Source organism: Kryptolebias marmoratus, linkage group LG8 (genome assembly GCF_001649575.2).
Source record: "Kryptolebias marmoratus isolate JLee-2015 linkage group LG8, ASM164957v2, whole genome shotgun sequence".
In the NCBI taxonomy this organism is placed as follows: Eukaryota; Metazoa; Chordata; class Actinopteri; order Cyprinodontiformes; family Rivulidae; genus Kryptolebias; species Kryptolebias marmoratus.
Genome location: NC_051437.1, coordinates 2,870,388 through 2,897,084, shown reverse-complemented (window position 1 = coordinate 2,897,084; position 26,697 = coordinate 2,870,388). Strand labels below are relative to the sequence as shown.

Below are 26,697 nucleotides of genomic sequence, written 5' to 3'. Positions count from 1 at the left end.
CTTGGGAAATCCCATTGTATAATGTTTGGCATTATTGTGAAGCTTGGGAATTCACTTTTTAAATATAGGGCTGGAATTCCCAAAGACATCACTGGGAATCATAAAAATTAAGTTTTGAAACAAGCACTCTAGTAAACAAAACTAGCTTGTTGCTAGGCAAGGTGATGAAACTATTTATCATTTTGAAGCTTTTGAGATGGAAAATTTGAAAATTATAACTCATTATCAAAAGGTTCTTCATTGTGACTCATTGTCAAAATGTTGATGTGGCACTTGTAAATTGATGATGGTTTAAACTCTCAAACTTTTTTCCAAGTTCTGCAGATCCTCCATTTTAATAAACACAGCTATTTTGTATGTAAGTCGCATGGCTTTTTAGCAGTTTCCTCTGTGCTATTCTGTCACAGCAGTGTCCTCTAGTGACAAAAAGTAACAACAGCAATAGAAGAAAGCAATAAAGCATTTACTGTGTAAACCTAAAAACACAACAAAATAAAAATTTAAATTGCCTTTAAATGATCAAAATCTACTATTATTATCTGTTGCTCATTTAAAATGAGCTGGAAAAGTTTAAAAGTTATTCCATATCACCAGCAAGACCAAGCTTATGGTCTTTTGAAGACAGCGGTGGGTGTGCACTTAGCAAGATTTCTTTAGCCTGACTTTGTTTAACTGATGCTTTTCAGCCTGGCTTGGTGTTTGTTAAACTGATTATTCCAGGATGCTCCAACAAGGTCATGTACACAGCCTGCTAATGTATCACAGTTTCTGAAAAAAAAAAAGTATTTTGAGTCCACAAGGATCTGCCAAAAACAAACTTTTAAAAACTTCAACTTTTGAAAGTTTCTAAATCTCACTTTTTCTCACAAAAAAAAAAAAAAAAAAAAATCAATTTGTGTGCAGATGGGAGGTGCCAACATAGCAGAAAATTTCAGATTTTTTTGGGTGGAATACTGAGTGTAGTAATGAGACCACAATTTTAAAATAACTGCACTGGAATAGGAGGCCGCTAATTTACTGATTTATCATATTTACACTTCAACACTTAATTTAACTCTTAAATCAAAAGCTTCATTCAAAACTCTGAAATATGAACAAAGTTTACAAAACCGCTCACAGGTTTTTAAAAATACTTATTTTGGGTTTTAAATGAAGTGCATTTAAATATTGTTTTATGTCTGAAGAAGAAAACTACTCAATTAAATGCCTACCAACTAATGATAAATAATTAGAACATGTCAAAAAGATTACATTATGTATTGCTGATCAATACATAATACGTATGAGCTGATCAGGTGATACACAGATGACTGGAATGTTGTCATCCTTTTCAGCTATTATCACCTTACTGTCTGTTAGAAAACAAAATTTTTAGTAGATTATTTACATTTTTCACTTTTGTTTTCATGTTGATGCTTTGCCATCTACAGACAGAAAGCTGTGATAATTTCATAAAACTCATTGAATGATCTTGAATTTGTTTTCATTTCTTAAGAAGACTGTGATCCACTCAACCCTTCATTTCTGACTAATCACAAAAACAGGATGGAAAGTAGTCTCTGAGGGCTGAAGTTCATCATGGTCTGTGAAGATCTTTGTTAAGACCTGGTATAAATAATTTTTTTTTCCTTCAAAGAATACAGAGGTTGTCTGTCTTTATTAGATGTACTTCTATTTTTTTTATTTGTTATCATATTATAATTAAAATACAACCACAGCCCTGAAAAATACTGAACTACTGACCTCATAAAGACAACAGCTGAAAAGAATAACAAGGAACGTGAAGTTTTGGGACCAGGCATTTATAAAGGTGCCCAAGAGACATACCAATCAGTTGATTGGACCACCTCTGCTGTGATTTCTGGATGAGGAAAAGCAGTGGGTCTACCCTGAGTTCATCTCAGATAATGAGATAATGACATGAACCCTTTCTCTAAGGCTGAGCCTGGTCACCCAACAGAGAAAGGTCATTTCAGGCCCTTGTATCCAGGATGTGTTTTTTGTGGTCATGATCCATACCTCATGAACATAGGTTAGTGTTGGAAAGTGTATGGACCATGGTATTTAATCTATGGACCATGCATATTTAATCTTTTCCATCTCCCGCTCCATCCTACCATCACTTGTTAACAAGATTCTCAGATATCTGAATTCCTCTGCTTGAAACTCACCTTGGACCCAAACAGAATGCTCCACCCTTTTTATACTTGCTTGTTCCTGTTCAGGTTCACGGGGAGCTGGTGTCTATCTTCATCAGTCAATGGGTGAGTGGCAGGGTACACCCTGGACTGGTCATCAGTCCACCACAGCTCACAGGTACCATAATCTTAAACATTGATGTGAACCATATTAACCCTCCTGTGGCCTTGACATTACAAGGGCTTATCTTCCTCTCTTCAGTTACACGGATTTCAGGAGGGTTAGGGAAGAGCAAGATCACTGCATCTCAGCACAAAGCCTCCACAGAAAAAACTCTAAGAGCATGTGTTGAATAAGCTGAGTTGGTTCATTCTCTCAATACATTCTCCTTCCCAGCTCATGAAATTCTGACACCTATTTAGGATCTCCTGATGTCAGTTTGTAATGCACGGGGTAGCCCTTTATTTATCTATAGTGGGAGCTGACGCACCTGTTGTGCTAACATGATGCACCGACAATAAATGTAATTCTAGAGATTTCTCGTTTGCCTCTGAAATATAGTCAAATGTTAGTGTTCCTTATCAAAACACAAATAAACAGTAATTAAAAGTAGGTCTATGTCATAAGAGGCTTTTTATATTTCTAAAATCTGATTAGAAAAGTTTAAAAGGTGGAACTAATCCAAATTGGAAACTGTCGGGATCTGGGGGTTCTCAGTGTTTTTTCCAGTGGGCGCCTGAGGCGGTTCCTCCGGAGGGCATGTTCCAGCACCTGCGGTTCTGCACACCTGAGATCCATATGGTCATCAGGAGGGCTATAATTGGAGGAGGCGGCTGATACATCACTGCCAGTGTTAGCCAGTAATGGTACAGGTCTACCTGAGATCACTCCAGCTCTGATCTGTTCTTAGAAACCTGATCAAATCGTTGTCTCTGTTTTTTCAGGAGTCTTTGCTTCGGCGACGCCTGACCAGCCCTGTTTTGGGCCAAGAAGCTTGGCTCCTTGACCCGCTCCCTGACCCGCTCCTCGACACGCCGTTGGTATTACCTATCAGATGCCCGAGTCCACCAACCCCCCAAGGAAGATCACTGTTAGCACCCAGCCCACCTGCCCGCCCTCTGACACGCCTCAACGCCCAACCCGCCATCCCCTCTGACATCCCTGGACCCCACAGAAGCCTTCTACCTCTCCGACAGGAGGTAAGCGAAACCCTAGAAAACAACAAGATCTTGGCAGCCGCGAACTCACCATTTCTGTCCTCCCTAGTGGTTCCGAGTTCCCGCCTGGCGCTCCTGGATCCAGCTTCTGCACTATTGTGAACATTGTAAATAAACCGTTAACTCTTCCTCTGTCCCGTGAGTTACTCTGCATGTGGGTTAGAAAGCTTGACACCGTCATGACAGAAACTTCTGTAACTTGTTTCTAAGCTTTTGACATCTTTAAAAAAACACAGACCAAACATCTAAATAATTTAAAGGACATCCGTTTCACTTCTCTAAAGAAACAGAATTGGGCAGTATTGCCTGAATGTTGGATGTGAGCTGAGGGCACATGCATTTCCATGTGATTCTGTCTTACAGGCACACATACCCCTTCCCCCCCAAACACACCCCCTCATCATTTGCCTAGCTGGCACATGCAGTATATCCATAAACATGTCTGGCAGACATCATGGAGAAGTCATCCGTCTGAATGAGTCAGTGTTGGAGGAGAGGAACACGTCATCTCCTTTACACACAAGCAGGCCTTCCCAACAAGAACCACACAGTCACCTTTCCTGTGCTCCATTTGCTGCAGCTCACACCATTTTGTTCTCCTCAAGTTAAATTTTACACCAACTTTTAAAATGTTTTCTGAAAAGAAAATACTCATTTAATAATTTCATCTGATTTGGGTAAGCCATGCTGTGGCATTGAGTTAAACCTGTAGTTTTCTTTTTAAAGAATATATATATATATATATATATAAATCTGCTATCAAACTCTAGAGACTGAAGAGGTATAACAAAGAGGCTATGGCGGGAAATATATATTCATCCCCACCATCCGAGTATGGGTACCAAGCCCCACTGAAAAGCCTCAAGGAATTGAAGACAAAGGCAGCTGACCAGAATCATTTACGAGGTTTGACCAAAGAAGCATTGTTTCCCTAGCATAAGATGATTTCAGTTTAAAGTTCTGGCATGAATGGTGGCAGACTATATGCCTTCCTTCAAGGAATTCTACACCTTCAATTGGATTCTGAAATGGGCCGTAGACACATTTAAAAATCTTATATGAACAGTGAAAACATGAAAAACCAAGCATAATTACAGCCTTTTCCTTTAATTGTGTAACTTAAAATTTTCAGCAAAATGGTTCATTTAAAAAGTGCACTTTTTGTCTTTGACTTAAGCAAATTCACACAAGAATACTAAGATTGAAACAACCATCAATTTTAAAATACTGTTGAAATCCTGAATTAATGTGAACTCTTAACCATTTACAGTGATAACAGCAACACCTGGAACACCATGATTATACATTATTCAGACTGTGGTTTAAATAATTGGAGAATCTATGCTTCAACAGCAGCCTGATCCTCTTCTTTCCACTGTTTAACTCTGAGTCTGGTTCAGGGTAAACCTGGTCCTCAAGTCTGGGCTGGTGGAAGTCAGATCTGGACTTAATGTACAAAATTTCCTGCACCAATGTCCTAAAACACAACAGATGTAGCATTAGGTTAAATGTTTATGTATAAATTATTTAAATGACTGATAATCATTTTTTTAACCAACACAAAAAATACACAACTTTACATTTTACATGATAAAACTTGCATTTGTTAGTTTGTAGTATCAGAGTTTAACTAGATTTATGAACAACATAACCTTAAGTTTACTTATACCACTAACATGACTAACATGTTTTGGTCTGTTGTCTACATGAGAAAAAAACAGTTGTTCTGTCACTAGAAAACAAATCACTTTGTTAACTCTACAATTCTACAAGGCTACAATTTGTCTTAAGCAAGTAATAATAAATAAAATGTAATAATAATAAAAGAAAGTAAAATATAATATAATAAACAACACTACCCAGGATCTTTTTACACATAGTGGTCAATGCTAGAAAATAAATTCTACCACACTAATCTAAAGATTTAACTAAATTCTAAAATTTAATCATTACTTAGCTGGGATTATTCTTGACACACTGGTTGTTGCACAAGCATGTTGTGAGAGCAATTTACATCAGTAGCTGAGATGTATTTGACTCACTGCCCTCCTCCCCCTCAACAGTGTAAATGCTGACAAAAATCCTATTATTACACTGCAGGAATGGCTCCATGAGATATATAGAAATGTGCAATTCATGCACAAAACATTTTAAAAAGTCTTATTTTAAATTTAACCGACAGAAAACTGAATTTGCTGTTTATTAAATTCTGCAACTTCTCACCTCATAGCTTCTCCAATGTTCTTATTCTCTTTGACTGAAGTCTCCATCCATGTGATAAAGCCGTTGGCCTTACTGAAGCTGTCGATGCTGTCTGCTAAGACAGCTCTCAGACCAAGGTCGCACTGTGGAGAGACAGAAAGGGTGACAGCTACAGTTACGAATTGGCAAAAGTAGAAATAGTACTAAATTAATCTACTTCAGTAAAAATACAGTTACTCTGTTAAAAATTTACTCAACTAGAAGTACAGTTGCTTGTATAAAAATCAACTCAAGTAAAAGTAAAAAGTAAGTCATAACTTCTTTTTTTTCAAAACAAGCTTTAAATAATAAAAAAAACAGCCTCATAATTACCTCTACAAAGGATGTTATGTTTTTTGTTTGTTTGTTTGTTTGGTAGCAATATTACTTAAAAACTAATGAGCAGATTTTGACAAAATTAACAGAAAATGTTGGGGTTGTCACAACAAACAAGTGATAAGCTATAAAATAAATTCTATATCCCTAAATAACCTTTCTTAGATATGTAACTTCAAGCTCAACAGTATGTCCATTGCTTCTCCCAAAAATTTAAGTCTCTTCATATCCCCTTTTGTTTTGAAGTATTTCTGCAACCTCTCCCCTCACAGTGAGAAGTATTTCTTCTTTATATTTAAATATTTCTATCCTTTCAAACTTCTCCACTGTGTGTCTCCACTTTTGATTGTGTGAGGAATCCAGGTTGTTGTGCTTTTCATCTCCTTTTTTGCAGTTCCAAGTTGGTGGTGGAGCTAATTGCCATCAGATGGTTGCAATCCCAGCTGATCACCACCTGGCAGGTACTTAAGGTACATAAGATGAAGAAGAAGAACTCAACGCTGGAACGTTGCATACCTTTGGGTAGCTCAGTCTAAGCCTCTACAAGTGAGTTATCTCCTAAATCTAAGACTTGTAGTCTTACCTTGTGTCTCCTATGCTCCTGCAGTCTGTGTGCCTCCTGAGAGCCAGTCAGCAGATTCTGTTCCTTTGTCCATGTGAAGCCAGGAAATCCTACTGACCTTAACCCCGCTGTTTTGGATTTGCTCTGGACCTGCAACTCAACTAAGTTCTGACCTGCCACTCTCTACCATTTTCGCCAACCTGGACTGTACCTCAACAACTGGACCTGTAATCCTCCCTCTCAAGCCTAAGAACAAGAAAGACATGGTAAGACAGCTTCCTGAAACTCAACTACGAACAATACCCGGGTTACCCTGTCCCCTCAATCCTCCCCACTACCTTTAATAAACATTTTATTTTTTACTTGTTGTTTTATTCTCTTTTTCTGTTATTCAACTCTGGGTTTAAGAACTAAAACAACCATTATAACAGAACGTTCCAGCCATAACCCGACTCCCCAAAGTCAAACAGAAACAGAAAGGACACACAGAACTCTTCTCAGAAAGACAGCATTGACTGTTATGAAACTGCATTATAGAAAATGATCAAACAGCAACAGGTTTCTAATTTTAATCTGGAAGAACTTGGCAGCATGGTGTTTTCACTAACTCAAAAATTATCTTCACCTTTTCTCCAGGACCCGAGTCAGCCTGATATTCAACCGAGCCCAGCCTCAGATTCAGGTTCAGTCAGCCACCAGGAACAGTATCTTCATTCACCAGACTCATTTTGTGAAAATCCAGATAACTATTGTTGTGTCAGAAAAATAATTTCCAGGCACTGTTAGATGAAAACACTCAAACAGGTGTATTTATGTTGTGCACAAAATATAGAGAGCATTAAAGACAATTAAGAATTAACATCAGAGTCCCAGGTGCAAAATAGGGAAGCTCCGAATCAAAGCTCTGGCCCCCCAAGTCAACACAGGAGCTTTTATTAAAGATATTGAAATACTGGACCAGAAGGAGGAGTTACGGAAAAGCAAGGCAGTCTGGTTCCCATGAGGAGAAAATTCAACATCACTCCTCTAAACAAGTTCATTCTGTGAGAACCCATGGGACTTGGAATAGAAGTCATAATCTAATCAGGACTTACCAACAACAGGTGTTACCAACAACAGGTGTTACCCTTTAGTAAATTCTGCCATTACACTATCAAGGTTTTATTCTCCAGTGCTCATTGGTTTTTGACCAGGCCCCGTTAACTTATGTCTCAGACACAGCTAAGAGTGCCTTCATTGTTAATGTCCTGACAGGCCGTGCTCTTCGCTGGTCTGAATCTTATTTAGCTGCCCGTCCCATGAAGCAATTGCCTTAGCAAACTTTTCTCTCAGAGTTCCAGAAGGTGTTTGATCATCTTCTCCGTCAGGAGGAGGCAGGTAAGAGAATATTGTCAATTAGACAAGGAAGTCGTTCTGTGGCGGGCTATTCACTTTCATTCCACATTTACGCAGAGGAAATGATCACGCGTTAAGAGGTGCGTTCATAAACTCTTTATCCGAGCAAATGAAGGACCAGTTGACCACGAGAGAGGAAACTGAGACACTCAATGGCGTTATTAGATAAGCAATCCGAATCAACAATCATTCGAGAGAACACATCAAGGAGAAGAACAACAAGTCCCGCGAATCATCGTCCACAGGAATTTCGTTCCCCCGGCTCCCATTCCACAAGGATTGATTCCTCCCACTGTCTCGGAACCGGAACCCATGCAACTCAGCCGAGCTCCCGACTCACACCGGAAGAACGCCAAAGAAGGTTGGTAACAAGGTCTTGTTTCTATTGTGGAGAAGAGAACTGTCCTTTTCTGGCAAAAGGCAGGGTCCACCAGTAATCCAGGAAGTACTGGTGGGCCGTTTGTTTGGATTGCCTGGTGTTCATTTATCGGTTCCCGCAACTTTCTGCGTTAATGAAACCACTCTTCCAGTCCAAACTCTAGTTGATTCAGGTGTCGAGCAAAATTTCATTATCAGCAAGTTGGTCCAGTAGCTGCAAACTCCTGCTGTTCCTCTTCAACCACCAGTCATCATTGCAATGCTCACAGGTGAGACCATGACAACTATCACTCACAAGACCAATAAGACTCACCTCATTGTTTCCGGTAACCATAATAAACACAGTGAGTTCATTTTTCCCTGACCCTAACCCCCCATCGCAACTGATTTTGGGATACCATTGGTTAGAAGAATGCAATCCTGTCTTTAATTGGGTAAACAATTGCATCAATAGCTGGAGTTCATCCTGTTTAGCCAAACATTTACGCTCTGCTACCAGACAGTCAGTAATATCCATCAGTCAGTCTGTACCAATTGAACTCAATGAAATTCCGACCTGCTGCCACAGATTTCAGCAAACAGAGAGCTCTATCTTTGCCCCCTCATTGCTCTTTCAACTATTTATTTGATTCACTTCCTGGTGCGCCATTACCATCATCCCGTCTGTTTAAACTCTCTGACCCTGTAAAGGAGGCCATGCGAGAGTATATAGACAATTCTTTAGCCTCGGGTATCATTTGACCTTGGGTGCAGGTTTTTTCTTCATTGAAAAGAAGGATAAGTCTTTGCGCCCTTGTATTGATTATCAGAGACGTTGTCAAGAATAAGTATCTTCTTCCCCTCATGGACTCTGTACTAGAACAACTACATTCTGCTAAGATTTTCACAAAACTGGATTTAAGAAATGCCTACCATTTAGTTTGTATAAGAGAGGGGGGTGAGTGGAAGACAGCATTTAAGACCTCATTAGAGCACTTTGAATATCTGGTCATGCCTTTTGGACTTACCAATGCCCCCCCAGTTTTTCAAGCCCTCGTTAACGACATCTTAAGGGATTCTTTGGATCAATTTGTTTTTGTGTACCTTGATGACATCCTAATCTACTCTCAGGACATCCAGGAACATTCCAATCATGTGAGGTCGGTCCTCCAACACTTCCTAGAGAATCAGCTGTTTGTTAAGGCCAAGAAGTGTGAATTTCATGTGACAGTTTCTTTTTTGGGTTTCATTTTTGAGAGTGGGCAGGTTCGGACGGACTCTGAGAAGATTAAAGCAGTCTCAGAATGGCCCACACCTGAGAATTGTAAGCAGCTCCAACATTTCCTGGACTTTGCCAACTTCTATTGCTGCTTCATAAAGAACTACAATCAGACTGCAGCTCCCCTCACCCAATTCATCTCCACCCTTCGCCATTTTGTTTGGACTCCTCAGGCTGATGAAACATTTCTCAAATTAAAGAGGTTATTCACTTCTGCTCCTGTTCTCTCTCACTCAGATCCAAGTAAGCAGCTCATTCTGGAGGTAGATGCATCTGATATGGGAGTCGGAGCTGTCCTATCTCAGCAAGCAGAAGATGATGGCAAGTTACATCCATGTGGCTACTTCTCTTGTCGGTTAAACCCTGCTGAGAAGAATTATGACGTCAGTAACCATGAGTTACTAGCCATTAAGTTAGCCCTAGAAGAATGGAGACATTGGTTGGAGGGAACAAGTCTTCCTTTTATCGTCTGGACAGATCATAAGAATTTATATCCAAGATGCTAAGAGATTGAATCACTATTTTTCACCTGGTTCAATTTCACCATCACGTATCGTCCAGGATCACTTAATACTAAACCTGACACCCTCTCTTGACAGCTCTCTTCCGAGAATGAGGCAGAACAGCCAGAAACTATTTTACCAGCTTCCTGCACAGTGGCAGCTCTTACCTTTGGACATTGAGGATGCTATTCGCTGGGCACAGCAGACAGAACCTGATTCTTGAAATGGTCTTCCCAATAAGTTGTTTGTTCCTGGGGTGGACGTCTCTCAAATCCTCCAGTGGTGCCATAACTCTAAGATAACCTGTCATCTTGGTACTAATCGTATGTTCTCCTTCATACAGAAGCATTTTTGGTGGCCCAACATAATCCAAGACATTCGTGAGTATGTTTCTGCCTGCCCAAACTGCACCAGAAAAAAAAAAGTGGTAGCCAACCCCCATCTGGTTTGCTTCAACCCATTCCCACACCAAGCCAACCATGGTCTCACATTGCTGCTGATTTCATCACCGGACCCCCGCCCTCTAATGGTAACACTGTCATCTTCACTGTCATTGATCGATTTTCCAAGTCTGCCCATTTTGTTCCTCTCCAAAAACTCCCATCCGCCATGGAAACGGTACAATTAATATCCCAACGTCTTCATGGAATTCCGCTAGACATTGTGTCTGACCCTGGACCCCAGTTTGTGTCCCAGGTATGGAAAGCATTTTGTAACTCTTTAGGAGCCCCATCCAGTTTAAACTCTGACTACCATCCTCAGTCTAATGGACAAACGGAAAGGTGTAATCAAGAATTGGAGTCTGCCCTTAAGATGTGTTACTGAAGACAATCCTTCGACTTGGAGCTCACATTTGACATGAGTGGAATATGCTCATAACACTCTAACCTCCTCTGCCACAGGTCTTTCACCTTTTGAATCTCTCTAGGCTACCAACCTCCTCTGTTTCCCATTCAAGAGGCCAAAGTAGCAGTACCATCAGTTCAACTACATTTAAGGCGTTGCAGAACAATCTGGCGTCAAAGACTGCTCTGCTCCGAACTGCTGCTGCAAACGAGAAATACACTGATCGTCATTGTCATGTTGCTCCGCAATACCAGGTTGGACAAAAGGTTTAGTTATCCACTCGTGACATCTTCCGTAAGCTTGCTCCAAGATTTATTGGTCCCTATTCCATTGTCCAAATAATCAACCCTTCTGCAGTGAAACTTCAACTACCCCTTCCATGAGAATTCATTTCACTTTTCACGTCTTTCAGATTAAACCCATTATCGACAGTCCTCTTTGCTCTCCTTCTGACCCCCCACCCCCCACCCTCCCTGCTCGTTGATAAGCATCCTGTTTAATCAGTGAGGCTTATTTTAGATGTGCGTCGTAGAGGTCGAGGGTTCCAATATTTAGTGGATTGGGAGGGTTATGATCCAGTGGAAAAGTCATGGATCCCCAGGTCATTTATCTTGGATCCTGATCTGATTACTACCTTTTTACGGACATCATCCCGAGAAACATTTTAGATCGCCAAGAGGCGATCATTGAGAGGGGGGTACTGTGAAGATTCTAGGTTGTTGTGTTTTTAATTACCTTTTTTGCAGTTCCAAGTTGGTGGTGGAGCTAATTGCCATCAGATGGTTGCAATCCCAGCTGTTCACCACCTAGCGGGTACTTAAGCTCCAGCCTTGTCTGAACTTGATGCTGGAACGTTGCATACCTTTGGGTAGCTCAGTCTTAGCCTCTACAAGTGAGTTATCTCCTAAATCTAAGATTTTTAGTCTTACCTTGTGTCTCCTATGCTCCTGCAGTCCTTGCGCCTCCCGAGAGCCAGTCAGCAGATTCTGTTCCTTTGTCCGTGTGAAGCCAGGAACTCCTACTGACCTTAACCCCACTGTTTTGGATTTTGCTCTGGACCTGCCGCTCTCTACCATTTCCGCCAACCTGGGCTGTACCTAAACAACTGGACCTGTAATCCTCCTCTCTCTCAAGCCTAAGAACAAGAAAGACACAGTAAGACAGCTTCCTAAAATTCAACTATGAACAATATTGCAAACAACCCATACTTACCCATATCCTCTCATTACAGCTCCTCTGGTTACCCTGTCTCCTCAATCCTCCTCAATACCTTTTTAATAAACATTTTATTTTTTACTTACCTGTTGTTCTCTACTTTGTTTCTGTGATTTGACTCTGGGTTTAAGAACTAAAATAACCATTATGACAGATTGTTAAATTCAGATGAGTTTTGGGGAGATTTAAAAGAGGGTATACAGATCAATCTGTGCTAGGCACAGTTTCATATTTCATCTCATAACCATAGTATTGTTAAAATGCATTTAGATCTTGATTCTTCTGTAAATAGCTTTAAAGCTTGAGTAACTGAAAGTCTGAAGTGTTTATCAAGTAATCTCATAAAGAAAGGATTCATTGCTCATTATTTAGGATTAAGGCTACAGATTCCCTGATAAATCATTCATTAAGTAAATGCACTGAATCACCTTGTTGGCCACCAGGATGCAGGGGATGGAGTCTCCATTGGGCAACATGGCCTTATTGTCCAGGTCTTTTTTCCATTGGTGACAGCTTAGGAAGCTGGAAGAACTGGTGACGTCAAACATCATAACGCAGCCAAGTGCACCTTTATAATACATTCTGGTCATAGATATGAAACACTCCTGGCCTGAAGGGAGGACATTCAGTTTAAAACACTTTTCATCTACACAGTTATAAAAAAGAAACCATACAATTATAAATACTTACAATTGTAAATGTATGCAAATGCATTGACAAAAAAAATTGCACTCTTGAGATTTGGATGATCTCAAGTGATACTGATGAAGTACTAATGAGATCATGTAGCATAGATAAATTATGTAATACTGATGAACTCACCTAGTACTTATAATACAGTATAATATGGTATTAATGAATTTATGGAGTACTGATAAATTTATGTGGTATTAACTCATGTAATACCGCTGAACTCATGCAGTATTAATAAACTCATGATACTGATAAACTTCTGAATTGGTAAACTCATGGCTACAGATGAACACTCGTGGTACTACTAAACTCATGTAATACTGATGAACTTGTGTGGTATTAATAAACTCATGTTATCTTTATGAACTCGTGGTATTAGAGAACTTGTGATAATGATGAACTCATTTACTAATCATGACTCATGTGGCATTGATGAACCTGTGTCCTACTTGTAGTACTGACAAACTCATGTAATACTGATAAACTTACACAGTATTATTGGATACATGTAATCCTGTAGAGGCAATGTGATTGCATTTCCCTCACTAGATAAGAGTTGACTAATCTGAAGATTGTGATGGATTCATGTAAATCCGTGTATCCGTGTATCAATCGTTCATTTTCCATCCATTTTTTATAGGCAATCAAAAATCAAATAATGAAAAACTGACTGGTTATTTTGTTTTTTTAAAATATCACCAAAAAACAAAAAAATGCCTGGTTTTTTATATTTCACTTTTAGGCTAGGATCGAAAACACAAAATGGAAAAACAGGCAGCAGGACAGAATTTGATTTAATATTTATTTGGTCGGATTTCGATGATCCGGAAGTGGCTCTTTGCGGCAGTTAAGGTAATGTAGTGGAACTATGGCGGCGCTAGAACCCCTGATCGAGGCCATGTTTAACAGCGGTTTGATCCTCGAAACAATACACAAGTCCCAATTGCTGATAAGTCTGACTAGCTTATCTGTATGGAAGGAGAATTTTGCCATAAGTCGAGAGCGCACATATTCGATTTGCAAGCAGGATTTCATCTCTTGCTTTCAAAACTTTTAATGCTTGCACTCAAAACTTCTCTTTTCTCTCTCAAATCTTTGTGTTCACGCTCAGATTTCTTCCTCGCAGCACGCAAAACTTCTCTCTCAACGAATGATATGCGGATTCATGTACACTCAGGCAATTTGATTTTTTGTTTGAAACAAAAAATGAAAAACAAAAAAAAAAATACTTTTTTCGTTTTTCATTCATTAATCCAAAAGGAAATATCAGATGACGAACAATCCATGTAAATCCGTGTATCATTAGTTCTTTCCATTTTCAATTGACTATCAAAAATCAAAAAATGAAAAACGGACTGGTTATTTTGTTTTTTGTTTTTTATTATAATACCTAAAATGAAAAAAACACCTGGTTTTTCATATTTCATATTTAGGCTAAGATCGAAAACACGAAATCGAAAAACGGGCAGCAGGACAGAATTTGATTTTAATATTTAATTGGTCAGGTTTAGGTGACCCGGAAGTTTGGTAAGTAGCACTAGTAAACAACAAATGTTAGCTTGTAACAGGTGTTACACCAAATACTGCGACCCATCATATTCTGCGACCACATGGGGCGACAGCGTACATTCCTCTGTATGTACGTCTTCAGGACCTGCAAGAAGAAGAGTATTTATGTAAACTGCATAGCATTACGGTAATAAAAAAAACTTTGTAGCACTAATAAAAATTGTAAACTTAACGGAACAATATTTCTGTCGCACTGACAGAGAAAAGATAATGTATCTGTATTTGACGCTGAACACAGTTAGACGGACCATCGCATTGAATCGCTGTTGTTTAAATATGTAAACCCAAAATAGCTGTTTTATAAATCAGAAAATGATTAATAAACATTTTCAAGTGCTTTGTTAGGAGGGAGATGGGGTTCAAAATGGCTTCTAATATTTCTGCCACATCTTCATTACACTCAGCTCATATTTAAAATAATATGTGACCCCCAAATACACAGTATCACAGAGTCACAGAGTATGATGAGTATCATACTCTGTGACCTTACTGTAATTTCCCCTAAATAATATCACAGTTCAATACAACTATTTTTCAGAGTTCTGCCACCTCCACACTACGATCTGGAGGCATTTAACATAACATGTGAGTGTGACCTATGTGGCTCTGACGACCTCTCTTGATGTGAAATAACTCACACGGAGCTGCTCAAGCTGTGGCATCAGTTGTTTTTTTTTCTTTTTATTTCTCCATCTGCATTTTCAAACAACAAACATAGAGGCAAGTTTATCTCTGGATGAGAACACGTGCTCCTTCTCGTCAGCAATCTTCGCGGCTGTCAGCATTACCCATAAATAATCACAAAAGCTTTAGAAGATAACAGTGATTGTATAGTGGATTTCAATTAACTAAAAATGTTCTGAAAATTAAATGCTGACATTTTGTTCACTTGATGCCAATTTTGTTTTGGATTTTATCAACTTAAATTTCTGAATAATGCAAGAAAATTTAATGAACTCTGTCTTTATATAAAGCTGTAAACATTAAACTCAATCCTACAATGCTAACCATCCACTACAATAAAGTGTTACCTGGGAAAACATACCTGCATTTTCACACAACAAACACAGAGACAAGGTTATCTCTGGATGAGAACACGTGCTCCTTCTGCAAGGAGGAACTATAGTGTTACCGTGTGGAAGTTCTCACCATGTTTTCACATGAGCTAAACATTTCTAAAATTTAGCAACATTGAGAGAATACTGAACTATCGTGACCTACAATAATCACCGATCAATATACGCACAAGCGAAAACCATAAACATACTTCATAGATACAGTAATCACATTTCTTTGTCAGACATCGCAGAGACACGTTACCTCGTCAGCAATCTTCACGGCTGTGAGGATTACCCATAATACTTTGCTTCGTAAGGGTGAATGCAGTACAACATTTGACCAGCAGATGTAGCAGGATTTAACATGAACCATATTAACTATGTTACATGAGCCTCAAATAGCCAGTATCACACAGGTCAAAGAATATGATACCCATCATAATCTGTGACATATCATAATCTGTGCATTCGCCAATGATTTATATACTACTAGACACTAGTATATAAGTCATCCGCTGTCGCCGCCATATTGAACAGGTCTCTCCTCTCTCTAAGAGACAACAGGAGTAAACACAAAGTGAGCATTTATGACTGGATTTTATATTACGTGGGATTACCTTTCACAAGTAAGATTGAACAATAATTTTGGTTACTTGACCATTTATTACATTTTGTCATCATAGCTAACGTTTTTGGCAAACAACAAAATGCTTTTAAGAGGAGCTGGTGCTCCTCTCTTATTAACTCTTTCTGTTTTTTTTTCTTCACATTTTGAAGGTTTCTCAGTAACACAGATTTAAGGAGGCAATGGGAAGTTGCAGTAAGAAGGGAGGGTTTTGTTGATACAGAGTCATCTCAGTTCTGTAGTAAACATTTCAAACCAGAGGACTTTAACAGGACCAGCTTAGAGATAATGTGACCCCCACCTGTCTTCAGCTTCCCATCTCATCTCCAAAGAGGAGGTTGTTTTTTTTTACTGTACATGTTAACAGAAATGGCCATGATTCATATGTAAAACTAAAGTTAATATCACACTTTGTTAAACCTGTTTTTACCTGTTAGTTCTTTCTGCATGTTAAGGAATTAGTGATGTATTGTGTATTATAATACACTGTGGGATACTAAAACCTTTTTAAGTTGTTTTCAATTAAATTGTTTGTAAGTAATATGTGTCTTATATTTTAGCATAGCAACAAAGAACACATAAATCTGAAGGAAAGTTGCAGAGAGCTTCCAGTGGACCTTTCTCAATATCCCCCTGAAAGTGAACCTCAGCTCTCCAGCCCTAGTTAAAGCAGGGCAGCGTAAGACCCTGGAATGACCTGGAGTTTTTCAAGATTACTTTTCTAGGCCTTTAAAAAAAACTGTGTGTGTGTGCATACACAGCACACAAATATGTGAAAAAATTATTGATATGGTGTATACAGAAGGCTCAAGATTGTGTGTGTATATGTGTGTGAGAGAGTGAAATAAATTGAAATGAACAGTCAAACTTGTTTCTATATTAAAACATGAAATGTATTGAAATATACATTTATTAATATGCCATACTATATATATCTGTCTTTGTTAAAGAGCATAAAATAAAGTATTTTAGCATGATATCATGTATTTTTAATGTGTGAAAGCATCCTGTATCGTAACTACATCTCTGCTGTTTGTAACAAAACAAACTGTGTGAAAATCGGGTAAAGATTCAGAGAGTTCTGATTATTTTAGTTGGACATACAGCTTCCCCAGTACAAAGAAATGAACTGGGGGACGCGTGAAGGACTCGGCCAAGATGGCGGCCGCCCTGACTCGTCAGCTCCAACAGCAGTGGTGGGAAGTAACAAAGTACAAGTACTTCGTTACTGCACTTAAGTACAATTTTTGTGTATCTGTACTTCACTTAAGTAGATTTAATAATGTATACTTTCTACTTATACTCCACTACATTTTACAGTAAGTATCTGTACTTTCTACTTCACTACATTTCTACAAAACCGTTGTGTTACTCGTTACATCCGAGTCGCATTTCGGTATTTTGATTTGTTTGTTAGTTTGAAAGTATTCAATAGCGAGAGAGGAATCAGTCCACTGAACCAATGCAAAGCGAGAAAGAACCATTAGGCCCTCCCTCAAGAAGAGCAAGGCAGTATGCAGCACCTGCAGACTCATTAACACTAAGAATGGAGTCCGGTGATAGACAACCAGAAGACCTGCGCCACCCATGGCCTTATTTAAAAGATTTATTTGACATAACTGGGTCAAGAAACGGTTCCTGGAAATTCCTATGCCGCCTTTGCCTCCCCCGAAAGCACGAAATTCTGGCTTTCAAAAACTCGCCATCAAATTTGAAAAAACCTATCGAGGTAAGTTAAGTTGCTAAATGCTATCTGACTTTTAGATGCTAAATTGATTTATGTTAGTGAAGTTTTATGTAATCTTAGCAAGCTTCTTGTTGAACTCGACTGCTGTAAATAAATCCAATTAAATTTTTATAAGCTAGCACGAACTGGCAAGTAACAGTGATTACTGTGGTCAGGAGCACGTGGAGCACAGTATCTCCTGCCATGAATGTCCCAGATAACTAAACTACTCCACGTCCTGGTTATTGAATAAATTGCATTTTGTTTTTTATTGGTCTGTAATCTAATCAGAAATGTCATGTTTTCATTAGCTGTAACCAACAAATCATCATCATAAACAAATAAAAGCTTTAAAACAGTTTGTGGGAAATCAATCTGTATGATAACTTGTGAGCTGAGTTACTGATATGCATGAACATTTCATAAATATTCAAATTTATTGAAAATGACTGTAGTAGAGTGATGCAGGCTCTGACAAGGCCGAGCGTGGACGGAGTCAGAACGAGAGGACACAGACAAAGGTTTAACCTTTTATTAGAAAACACCAGACTATTAGGCTCGCTAGTGTTAAGAGCGGCACTCACGGTCTGGATTGGGCTTGGTCTGGAACTGGAAAGATCACAAGGCGTTGCGAAGTGGAGGCAGCAACGATCATCCGTGAGGGGATTCAGCAGTCGGGTAAGTCCAGAGTCAGGCAAGGGGTCAGAACCAGGAAGTCCATAATGAGCAAACAAATCCAGACAGGGGTAATCCACAAGGCGAGGTCCAGAGAGTGAAAGCGAGGGTCGTTACCAGGTGTCAGAGTCCGAGAAGGTGTCCGGCAAGGAGTAGGCTGAAGGCGAGGGTCAAGAGACAGGCAAGGGGTCAAAAACAAGGCAGGCATGAACTGTGAATAAGTGCTGGACATCTACTAGGTATAAACCGGTCAATGATTTGCGAGGAATGAGTGTGAGCTGTGATCTTATATACAGGACGTAGCAGGTGAAACTAATGATCGTGATTGCAGAGGCGTGGAACTAGGAAGCATGGCAAGGCTGTGGAAGGTTACTAGAAACTGTGGTCTGTGAGCAGGAGGCGTGGCAGGAACAGTGAACTGTGACAGGCTCAGAGGTAAGCTTTCACACAGTATTAGCTACTACTGCTTTCACAGAGGGAAAGAGGAGTAAAATAACAGAGGGATGAATAACATCTGAGAAAGTGTTTTCCACAGCTGGAGGCACCTTAAGTCTTGAAAAATCCTTCCTGAAAAGATAAACATGCAATTTTTTCTGCACAAAAATTTATTGATGTGCAGAAAGTTGCATTTCATGTTGAAATGTTCTTTTGACAGGGATGTTTACTTTTAAGACAGCTTTGATTTTGTTTGTATCAAACAAGGTGCATTTTTAAAATTAAAGTTTATTTCCTACCTCAACAAGAATTGATTTCAGTTTATATTGGGAATGGAATCGGTATAGTTCATGTTTTTTTTAATCAATTCATGTCCCTAGTTGTAGCTGCAGTTTTCTTTCTCCAATTAAGTATGGGGATATCTGTTAAGACAGTCTAGTTGATTGAATGATCCAAATCCGGTGTGCCACCATACTTGGAACAAATGCCTGTGGCCACTCGGCTCTTTTAAAAGGGATCAGTTTGAAATCACTGCTTTAAAGAGCCCATACTTTCAGGATTTTTAATTTGAAGGTGTTGTGTGTTAACAGTTGATGCTCTTTATTACTCTTATCCAATTTGTATAAATTAGGATTAAGATTTACTAAGAGCATATGTTTATTTTCAGAGAAAGCATGGCACTCATCTCCAGCAATACCTTGCAATGACTGCAGTGGTCATCTAAAGGAAAGGAACTGACTCCAATGAAGGTGCTTCAACCAGCAAGCAGAGAAAACTTGAGGAAAGCAGTAAAGTTTCTCAGAAGAGTGTTGACCATGCAGTGATAAACTTCATTGTCCAGGGTTTGCACCCTTTTAGAATAGTAGAACAGTCAGGATTTCGAAGCCTGGTGCAGCACCTTCAGCCTAATTCTACTGTGATGTCTCGTTCAACAGTTCGAACAATGATTGAAAAAAATACAGCTGAAATGAAGGCAAATGTAAGGAAATCAATGCAAAATATCAAATACATTGCCACAACAATGGATTCCTGGACTTCACACCGGCAGAGCTTTGTTGGAGTGACTGCTCACTGGATAGATCCTGAAAGTCTTGAGAGGTCATCAGTAGCTCTTACTTGCAGGCAGCTTAAAGGTCCCCACACATTTGATGCATTGGCTGGTGTCATTAACGATGTTCATAGTGAGTTCAACATCCGGGAGAAAATTGTGAGAACCACCACTGACAATGGCTCCAATTTCGTCAAGGCCTTTAGAGTTTATGGCCCTGATGAAAACAACAGTCTGGGCACATCTGGTGTAGGAAGTTCGGCTGAAGGGCAACAAGTAGAGGGAGCGAATGAAAATGAAGAAGATGATGCTCTGGGAGTGGAGGTAGAGGCTGTTGAGGTTGCATCTCTCATGGATGAAGAAGATGATAGTTCAGAATATCAGCTACCAAAGCATCATTGCTGTGCTTGTCATGTGCTTAATCTGATCTCTACAGTGGATGCCACCAAAGCAAACTCAAATGAGGCTTACAAAAAATGTCCTGTACAGCATTTGCCAAGTGTGTGGGTCTGTGGAACAAGAGTGCTCGATCTACGATAGCTGCTGAGGTAATTGAAAGAGAGTGTAAGCTCCAGCTCATCCGCCCCAACGACACCAGGTGGAACTCCCTGTTTCTGGCGGTGGAACGTATATTGAGGATCATCAAAGACATTGGAGAAGGGGCCATCAGAGCGGTTTGCATTGCACTTAAAGTCCCCAAGTAAGTGACACTTCATAGCACTTTTTTTGTCAGTGAGTCTGAAGTAAGCATTACTGATACTAGTACTGTTGAAAATTTACACTACACAAACTTGTTGGCAATAAAATCAAATTACAGAAACATTGTGATAGCAATATAACTTTTTAAGATTTATGCAAAATTTTTTTTTTATCAGGCACAGTTGCTAGTGAATTGTTAAAAGACATGTTATTAGTATATTAGCTTATGAAATAGTTCATACTAACATGCAATATAAATATACATTGAATTGTATGATTGTTTGTTTAACAAGTTACATCCTGGTGAGCTTTCTTTCCTGACTGAATATGTTGCGACCATGAGCCCGATCGCCAAGGCCCTCAACATAATGCAGGGAGAAGCAGACGTCCATATGGGATGGCTGGTGCCCACCATAAGCCTTCTGAGTGTGAAACTTGACCGCCTACGGATCTCCTCTAAGTTCTGCCAGCCACTGATCGATGCACTTCAAGGAGGAATACAGCAGCGCTTTGGACCCATGCTTGCTGACCCTGAACTCATTGCAGCAGCAATTCTTCTTCCAAAGTTCCGAACATCCCGGACAAGCAATGATGACATACTGAAAATGGGTAAATCATATAAATTGTTCCTCAAACTGCCTTTTTTTAAAATAAATTTAAAATGCTCTAGTGTTCTCAAATTCAAAGAACAGCTCCTGGTCGTCAGAAAATATTTCCTATAAATCAAAAAGTGAATGCATTGCACAGTGTATAGCAGTTTATTATTTGAATAAATTATATCCAGTCTTCACCTCCCTCTTTTGTTTCTCTTATACGACTGATGAGCAAAATTGTAGGTGCTACCCATTATGGTCGTATTAAGACATACTTTGTGGTTTTAAAAGTATATTTGTGACATTTATGTATCATTTAGAAAATTTTGATGAATTATGTTTCCTATGTGGTATTAATTCTGATTATTCTGTATAGGACTGGACTATATCAAGACAAACCTAGATCAAGAGCCAATGCAGCTCGTTGGGAACAACTCAAGCTCATCCGATGAGGAGGACTACTTCAGTGTCATGAAGAACAACATTCAAGAAAGTGACAGACAGCTAGATGGATACTTGGCCAGCACAGCCACTACCATGGATGTTCTCAAGTCAGTCCCTGCAGTGTGTAATTTGTCTTTAAGAGTAAACACACCTTTGCCTGCCTCAGCAGCCTGCGAAAGACTCTTCAGTACAGCAGGACAAATCTTCTCACCCAAAAGAGCCAGACTAGACTCTAAAAACTTTGAGAACCAACTTCTGCTGAAGCTGAACAAGAAATTCTTGCCGTGATATTAAAATGTGGAGTTCATATGGTGCTATGGTTAGAGAAGGCTGACCGAAGCTGGCCCCCACACTTTCTTCAAATCAATGTCAAATGTTTTGTGCAGCAAATTTTTTTGTTTCTCCTGCAAACACAGCTCAAATGTTTGGCACCAATTTTCTCTGATTTGAAGGTGTGTGTGTGTGTGTTTGGGGGGGGGGGATGGGAGATTTCACTCACATAAGGCACCCCATACAGTATACAGAAGCTACAGAACTCTATGTAGCTGTCCAAAGTTCGCCTCCTCTTCCTTGATTGTATGTCCTCCCTCAGCCACTTTCTGTTGGATTGCTTTCAAAATAAATGCCATTAGTGGCAAAAAAGTGAAGCTCATGTTTTGTTAGGACAGGAGACAAGATGTTTCGAAATTGCTTGACGTTTGTTAGTTTAAAGCCCTTTTTTTTTCAGGGAAACAACTTTCTTTTGAATTTGTTTATTTTGTATTAAATAAAACATTTCAAAGGAATAATAATTCCTCTCATTTTGCCTAATTACATTTAACCATGCAGGTTGTCCCTGAAATTCTGATGCATGGAATCATAAATCTAAATCTAATCAGTAAACACAATAAAAATATGCTTTATCTGCAGCATTGTTCATTAAAATGGTACATTACTAATGTATTAAAATTAAATACGAAAGGTACACTAAATTACATTGTATTAGCTGTTAGGTAATACAGTCGGCAATAATTTTTACTTTTAATACTTAAGTAGTTTTAAAAGCCAGTACTTTCTTACTTTTACTTAAGTACAAATGTTAATGTGGTACTTTTACTTGAGTACATTTTTGTGTGTGTATTTGTACTTTTGTTTGAGTACTTTCTCCACCACTGTCCAACAGACAGCACCAGTCGTAAAAAGAAGTGTCCTTCAAACTCATTCACAGGATCTACCCGGCTAAAGAAGTTCAACTCTAACATGACTGTAAACTGTACATTTTGTGACCTCTGCCCTTAGTCCATCACTTTGGTTTGGATGTGTCCTCATTCTAAAGATTTCTGGCAGCATTTTTGTAACTATGTTGACTAAAAAATATTAGCAAGCTTTCAGGTGTATTGGGGACATGTCCTGTTTGGTTTTTAACAATGTGGCAAAATGAATCAGGTTTTCTTTATCAATTTATTAATTATTAAATCTAAATTTCACATACACAAAAGCAAATATTTGAAAAGAAAACTGAATTTCTCAGTTTTTTTGATTGAATTTAAGCAATACTTGCTTACAATTAAAATTTCAACTAATCAAAAAGCAAAAACGACAATATGAGCTTGTTCCTAACTTGGCTTGTGGACGAATTGCTGTCTTAAATATGTCAGTTGTCACAATAGTTTTCTTTTTGCTTGAATATTGTGACTGTCATTCTCTTCTCATAATTATTCTTATGTTTATGCTCCCCTTGGCTAAATTTCTTTTGATGTTATGTACACATTTATGTGTTGTTGTTCTGCTCTATTGCAAATAAAGTTCTCCAAATTAAAAAAACCCTTCCGGATCACCTAAACCCAACCAATTACATTTTAAAATCAAATTCTGTCCCCCTGCCCGTTTTTCCATTTCATGTTTTCAATCTAAGCCTAAAAGTTAAATATGAAAAACCAGTCGATTTTTCGTGTTTGGTGTTATAATAAAAAAGAAAAAACAAAATAACCAGTCTGTTTTTTATTATTTGATTTTTGATTGCCTACTAAAAATGTAAAGAACGAATAATACACGGACTGTGAATCGTTATTTGTTTGACGGTTTGTCTCAGTTCAGCAATACTGAAATCATTTTTTACTGGGTGAAAAATAAATTAATTCACCGCTGTTTTGATCATGTGTACACAAGCGACAAGCTACACGGCGTATGTAGGGCAGAGAGAACTTCCGAGGTGAGATCACTTGTCTATCTCTTTTCCACGTTCTCTTTCTTGTTCCTCATCTTTGTGTCCTTTACAATTGAAATAAACCCAAAGCAATTTCTAATAAAGTTTCGCATACCAAGGGGAACATCATGGTGAAAACCATAATGTTCCGCCTGTGAAAGCAAATCTGTTGGGCCTTACACTGACATTCAGATGACAATTCTGAATGCCACACAGCTGGACAGGACACGTTAAAAAAAAAAAAGAAAAAAAGATTACACCTGTTGTATTCAAAATGTTATCAATGTTATCAATTATGATAACCGAAAGTGAGCTCTAGATATCTGTTTTTTCCATTTTTGTTTAGTGCCCAAAATCGGAAACCGAATAACAGTTCTATATCCGATTTTTCATTTTGGCATAATAAACTAAAAATGAAAAAACTAGTGTGTTTTTGTTGTTTCATTTTTTTTGTTTCAAACAAAAAATCGAACTGCCTGAATGTACACGGACAGTAATGTATAGTAAAACCTGTATTGTGTCTAAATAATGATGTGTTTCTGTTTTAATGGACCTCAGTTCAGGAAGCTCCATTTAGGGAACCCTGTTCAGGTTGCTACTCATTTTATAACTTGTGTTGAGGGCAATTCTATGCACAGCTTTGAATAAAACATCAAGATTCTCGCATCTCAAATCAGCTTGGTTGAAATCACCTACCACAAGGGGTGATTTCAACCAAGCTGATTTGAGAAAGGTACTCCCTAATTTTTATCAACATGTGGACTTCACGACCAGAGGTAACAACATACTGGATCACCTCTACCTCGATCTTGTGTTTTTATATGCCTGACATATTTTACTTGTTTAATTTTAGTATTTTGAATTTGACATTACTTCATAGTTTATCAAGCTGTTTATGTCGTGTGCTAATATGCATTGTAATTTCGTTCTACAGTGCATCCTTGATGTTATGTTGAATGACAATAAAGAAAATCTGAATCTGAATCTGAATGTGCGATGATTTTTTTTTTACCCACACAAACATGCATGCTTGCATACAACAAAGTAATGTCTAGTATATGTTATGTACCTGCAATATCCCAGAGCTGCAGTTTGACCTTTTCTTTATCCGACCACAGCAGCAGCTTTATAAAATAATCAACTAGACAAGTAAAGAAAATACAAATAAAACATCAAAAACTTTGAGAGTTAGAAATGATAAACAAAACAGAAGTAACTGAAATGGTTTAGAACTGAATGTTAAAATGATAAAAGCACAAGACAAAATGGAAGCACTTTTTAATAATTACATATTATTTAGCCTTATTTAATCATTAATAAAAAAATTAATCAACATCCAGAGGCAAAACAAAGATTCTGGAAAACTGCTTCATTTCTAATTAACGTAATGGAACATGATTCTGTAGAATACGACAGGTGTTTAGTATTTTAGAGATCTATAATTAATCCCACGTAAAACAATTGCTAAATCATTAGTACGAATTTGCTCGCTGTGGTGACCCCTGAAGAAGGGAGAAAGAACTTACTATTTGAAGTACACAAGTTAAAAGTTTTGAGAGTCGAAAATGTCAATACATAACTGTTTTGTTTTTTATGTCTCCTGGCTTGATTTTGGTCTGATTTCCACAGATGAAAAGGAACTTGTGTGTTTTTTCTACATGAACAAATATTTACTAAATCATAGTCTTTATTTTCAAAGAGTTCACAAAAACACTTAACTACTAGCAACTGCCTTAATTATTAATGCACTGCAGGATAAGTGTAGGGTTAATTCAAATATTCTCTAACCATTAATACGTCTAACACATGGTGTGAAAGTATGTATATATATAGTATATATAGTACAACCATATACGTACACATACACACAGTATATAGAATAGTTAATTCATGACTTATTAAGCATGAATAATCTATGAGTATGTTGGTTTTGAAAGTAATTAGCCTTTATGGGTAAAGCATTAATAAATGTGTTAATGTATTACTTATTTAGTATGAATCATTCTTAATAATGATGTTTTCAAGGTTAATTAATCATTTATTAATAATATAATAATAATAATACATTTTATTTGTAGGCGCCTTTCTTGGCACTCAAGGTCACCGCACATAAAAACAGACACAAATTAAAATACAAATTAAAATAAGTATAAATAAGGTTTAAACAAGGGAGTTGTAGTTACAGTGCATAGGCTAACTTAAACAGATAAGTTTTGAGTTTGAATTTGAAATGTGACAATAAGTCTAAATTACAAAGATCAGGTGGAAGTGAGTTCCAAAGCCGGGGAGCGGAGCAGCTGAATGCTCTGCTCCCCATAGTAACAAGACGAGCAGGCAGAAGAGTGAGATGGATAGAAGAAGAGGATCTAAGGGTACGGGCGGGTTTAGCAATATGTACAAGATCTGAAATGTATGAAGGAGTGAGGTTATGGACAGCTTTAAACCTAAGGAGAAGTATTAATAGAAGAAGTATTAATATATAAGGCTAAATAAGGTGTAGTTATTATAAAGTGCTACAGACAAAACAAATGTTACACATCTTGATTTCTAAACAAGGCCTATAATTGTTGCAAAAAAATATGCTTACTGAATCTAAAATAAACCTGTCTGTTACTTGTGGATTTTATAATAGAGGGTGAAAAATCACTTGTTTTTCATGACCTCTGACCTACCATAATTTTTCACCAACACACTGACTCATTCAGACATTACTTCTCCATCCATCCATCCATCCATCCATCCATCCATCCATCCATCCATCCATCCATTCTCTTCCGCTTATCCGGGGTCGGGTCGCGGGGGCAGCAGCCTAAGCAGGGAGACCCAGACTTCCCTCTCCCCAGCCACTTGTGCCAGC

The 26,697-nt window shown here is 38.4% G+C and overlaps 1 protein-coding gene across 1 annotated transcript in view; it reads right to left on the bottom strand.

The window, feature by feature from the left end:
* Positions 1-4,442: 4,442 nt before the first annotated feature.
* The window catches only part of LOC108250108 (ras-related protein Rab-7L1), a 25,927-nt gene continuing 3,672 nt past the window's right edge, over positions 4,443-26,697 (bottom strand). Inside the window, exons 2-5 of the mRNA XM_017439825.2 lie at positions 24,910-24,981; positions 12,519-12,700; positions 5,580-5,701; positions 4,443-4,833 (exon numbers count right to left, since the gene is read on the bottom strand). Of these exons, the coding sequence (XP_017295314.1) occupies positions 4,656-4,833; positions 5,580-5,701; positions 12,519-12,700; positions 24,910-24,981 (554 nt within the window). The 3' untranslated portion in view covers positions 4,443-4,655. The remainder of the gene's footprint in view (positions 4,834-5,579; positions 5,702-12,518; positions 12,701-24,909; positions 24,982-26,697) is intronic.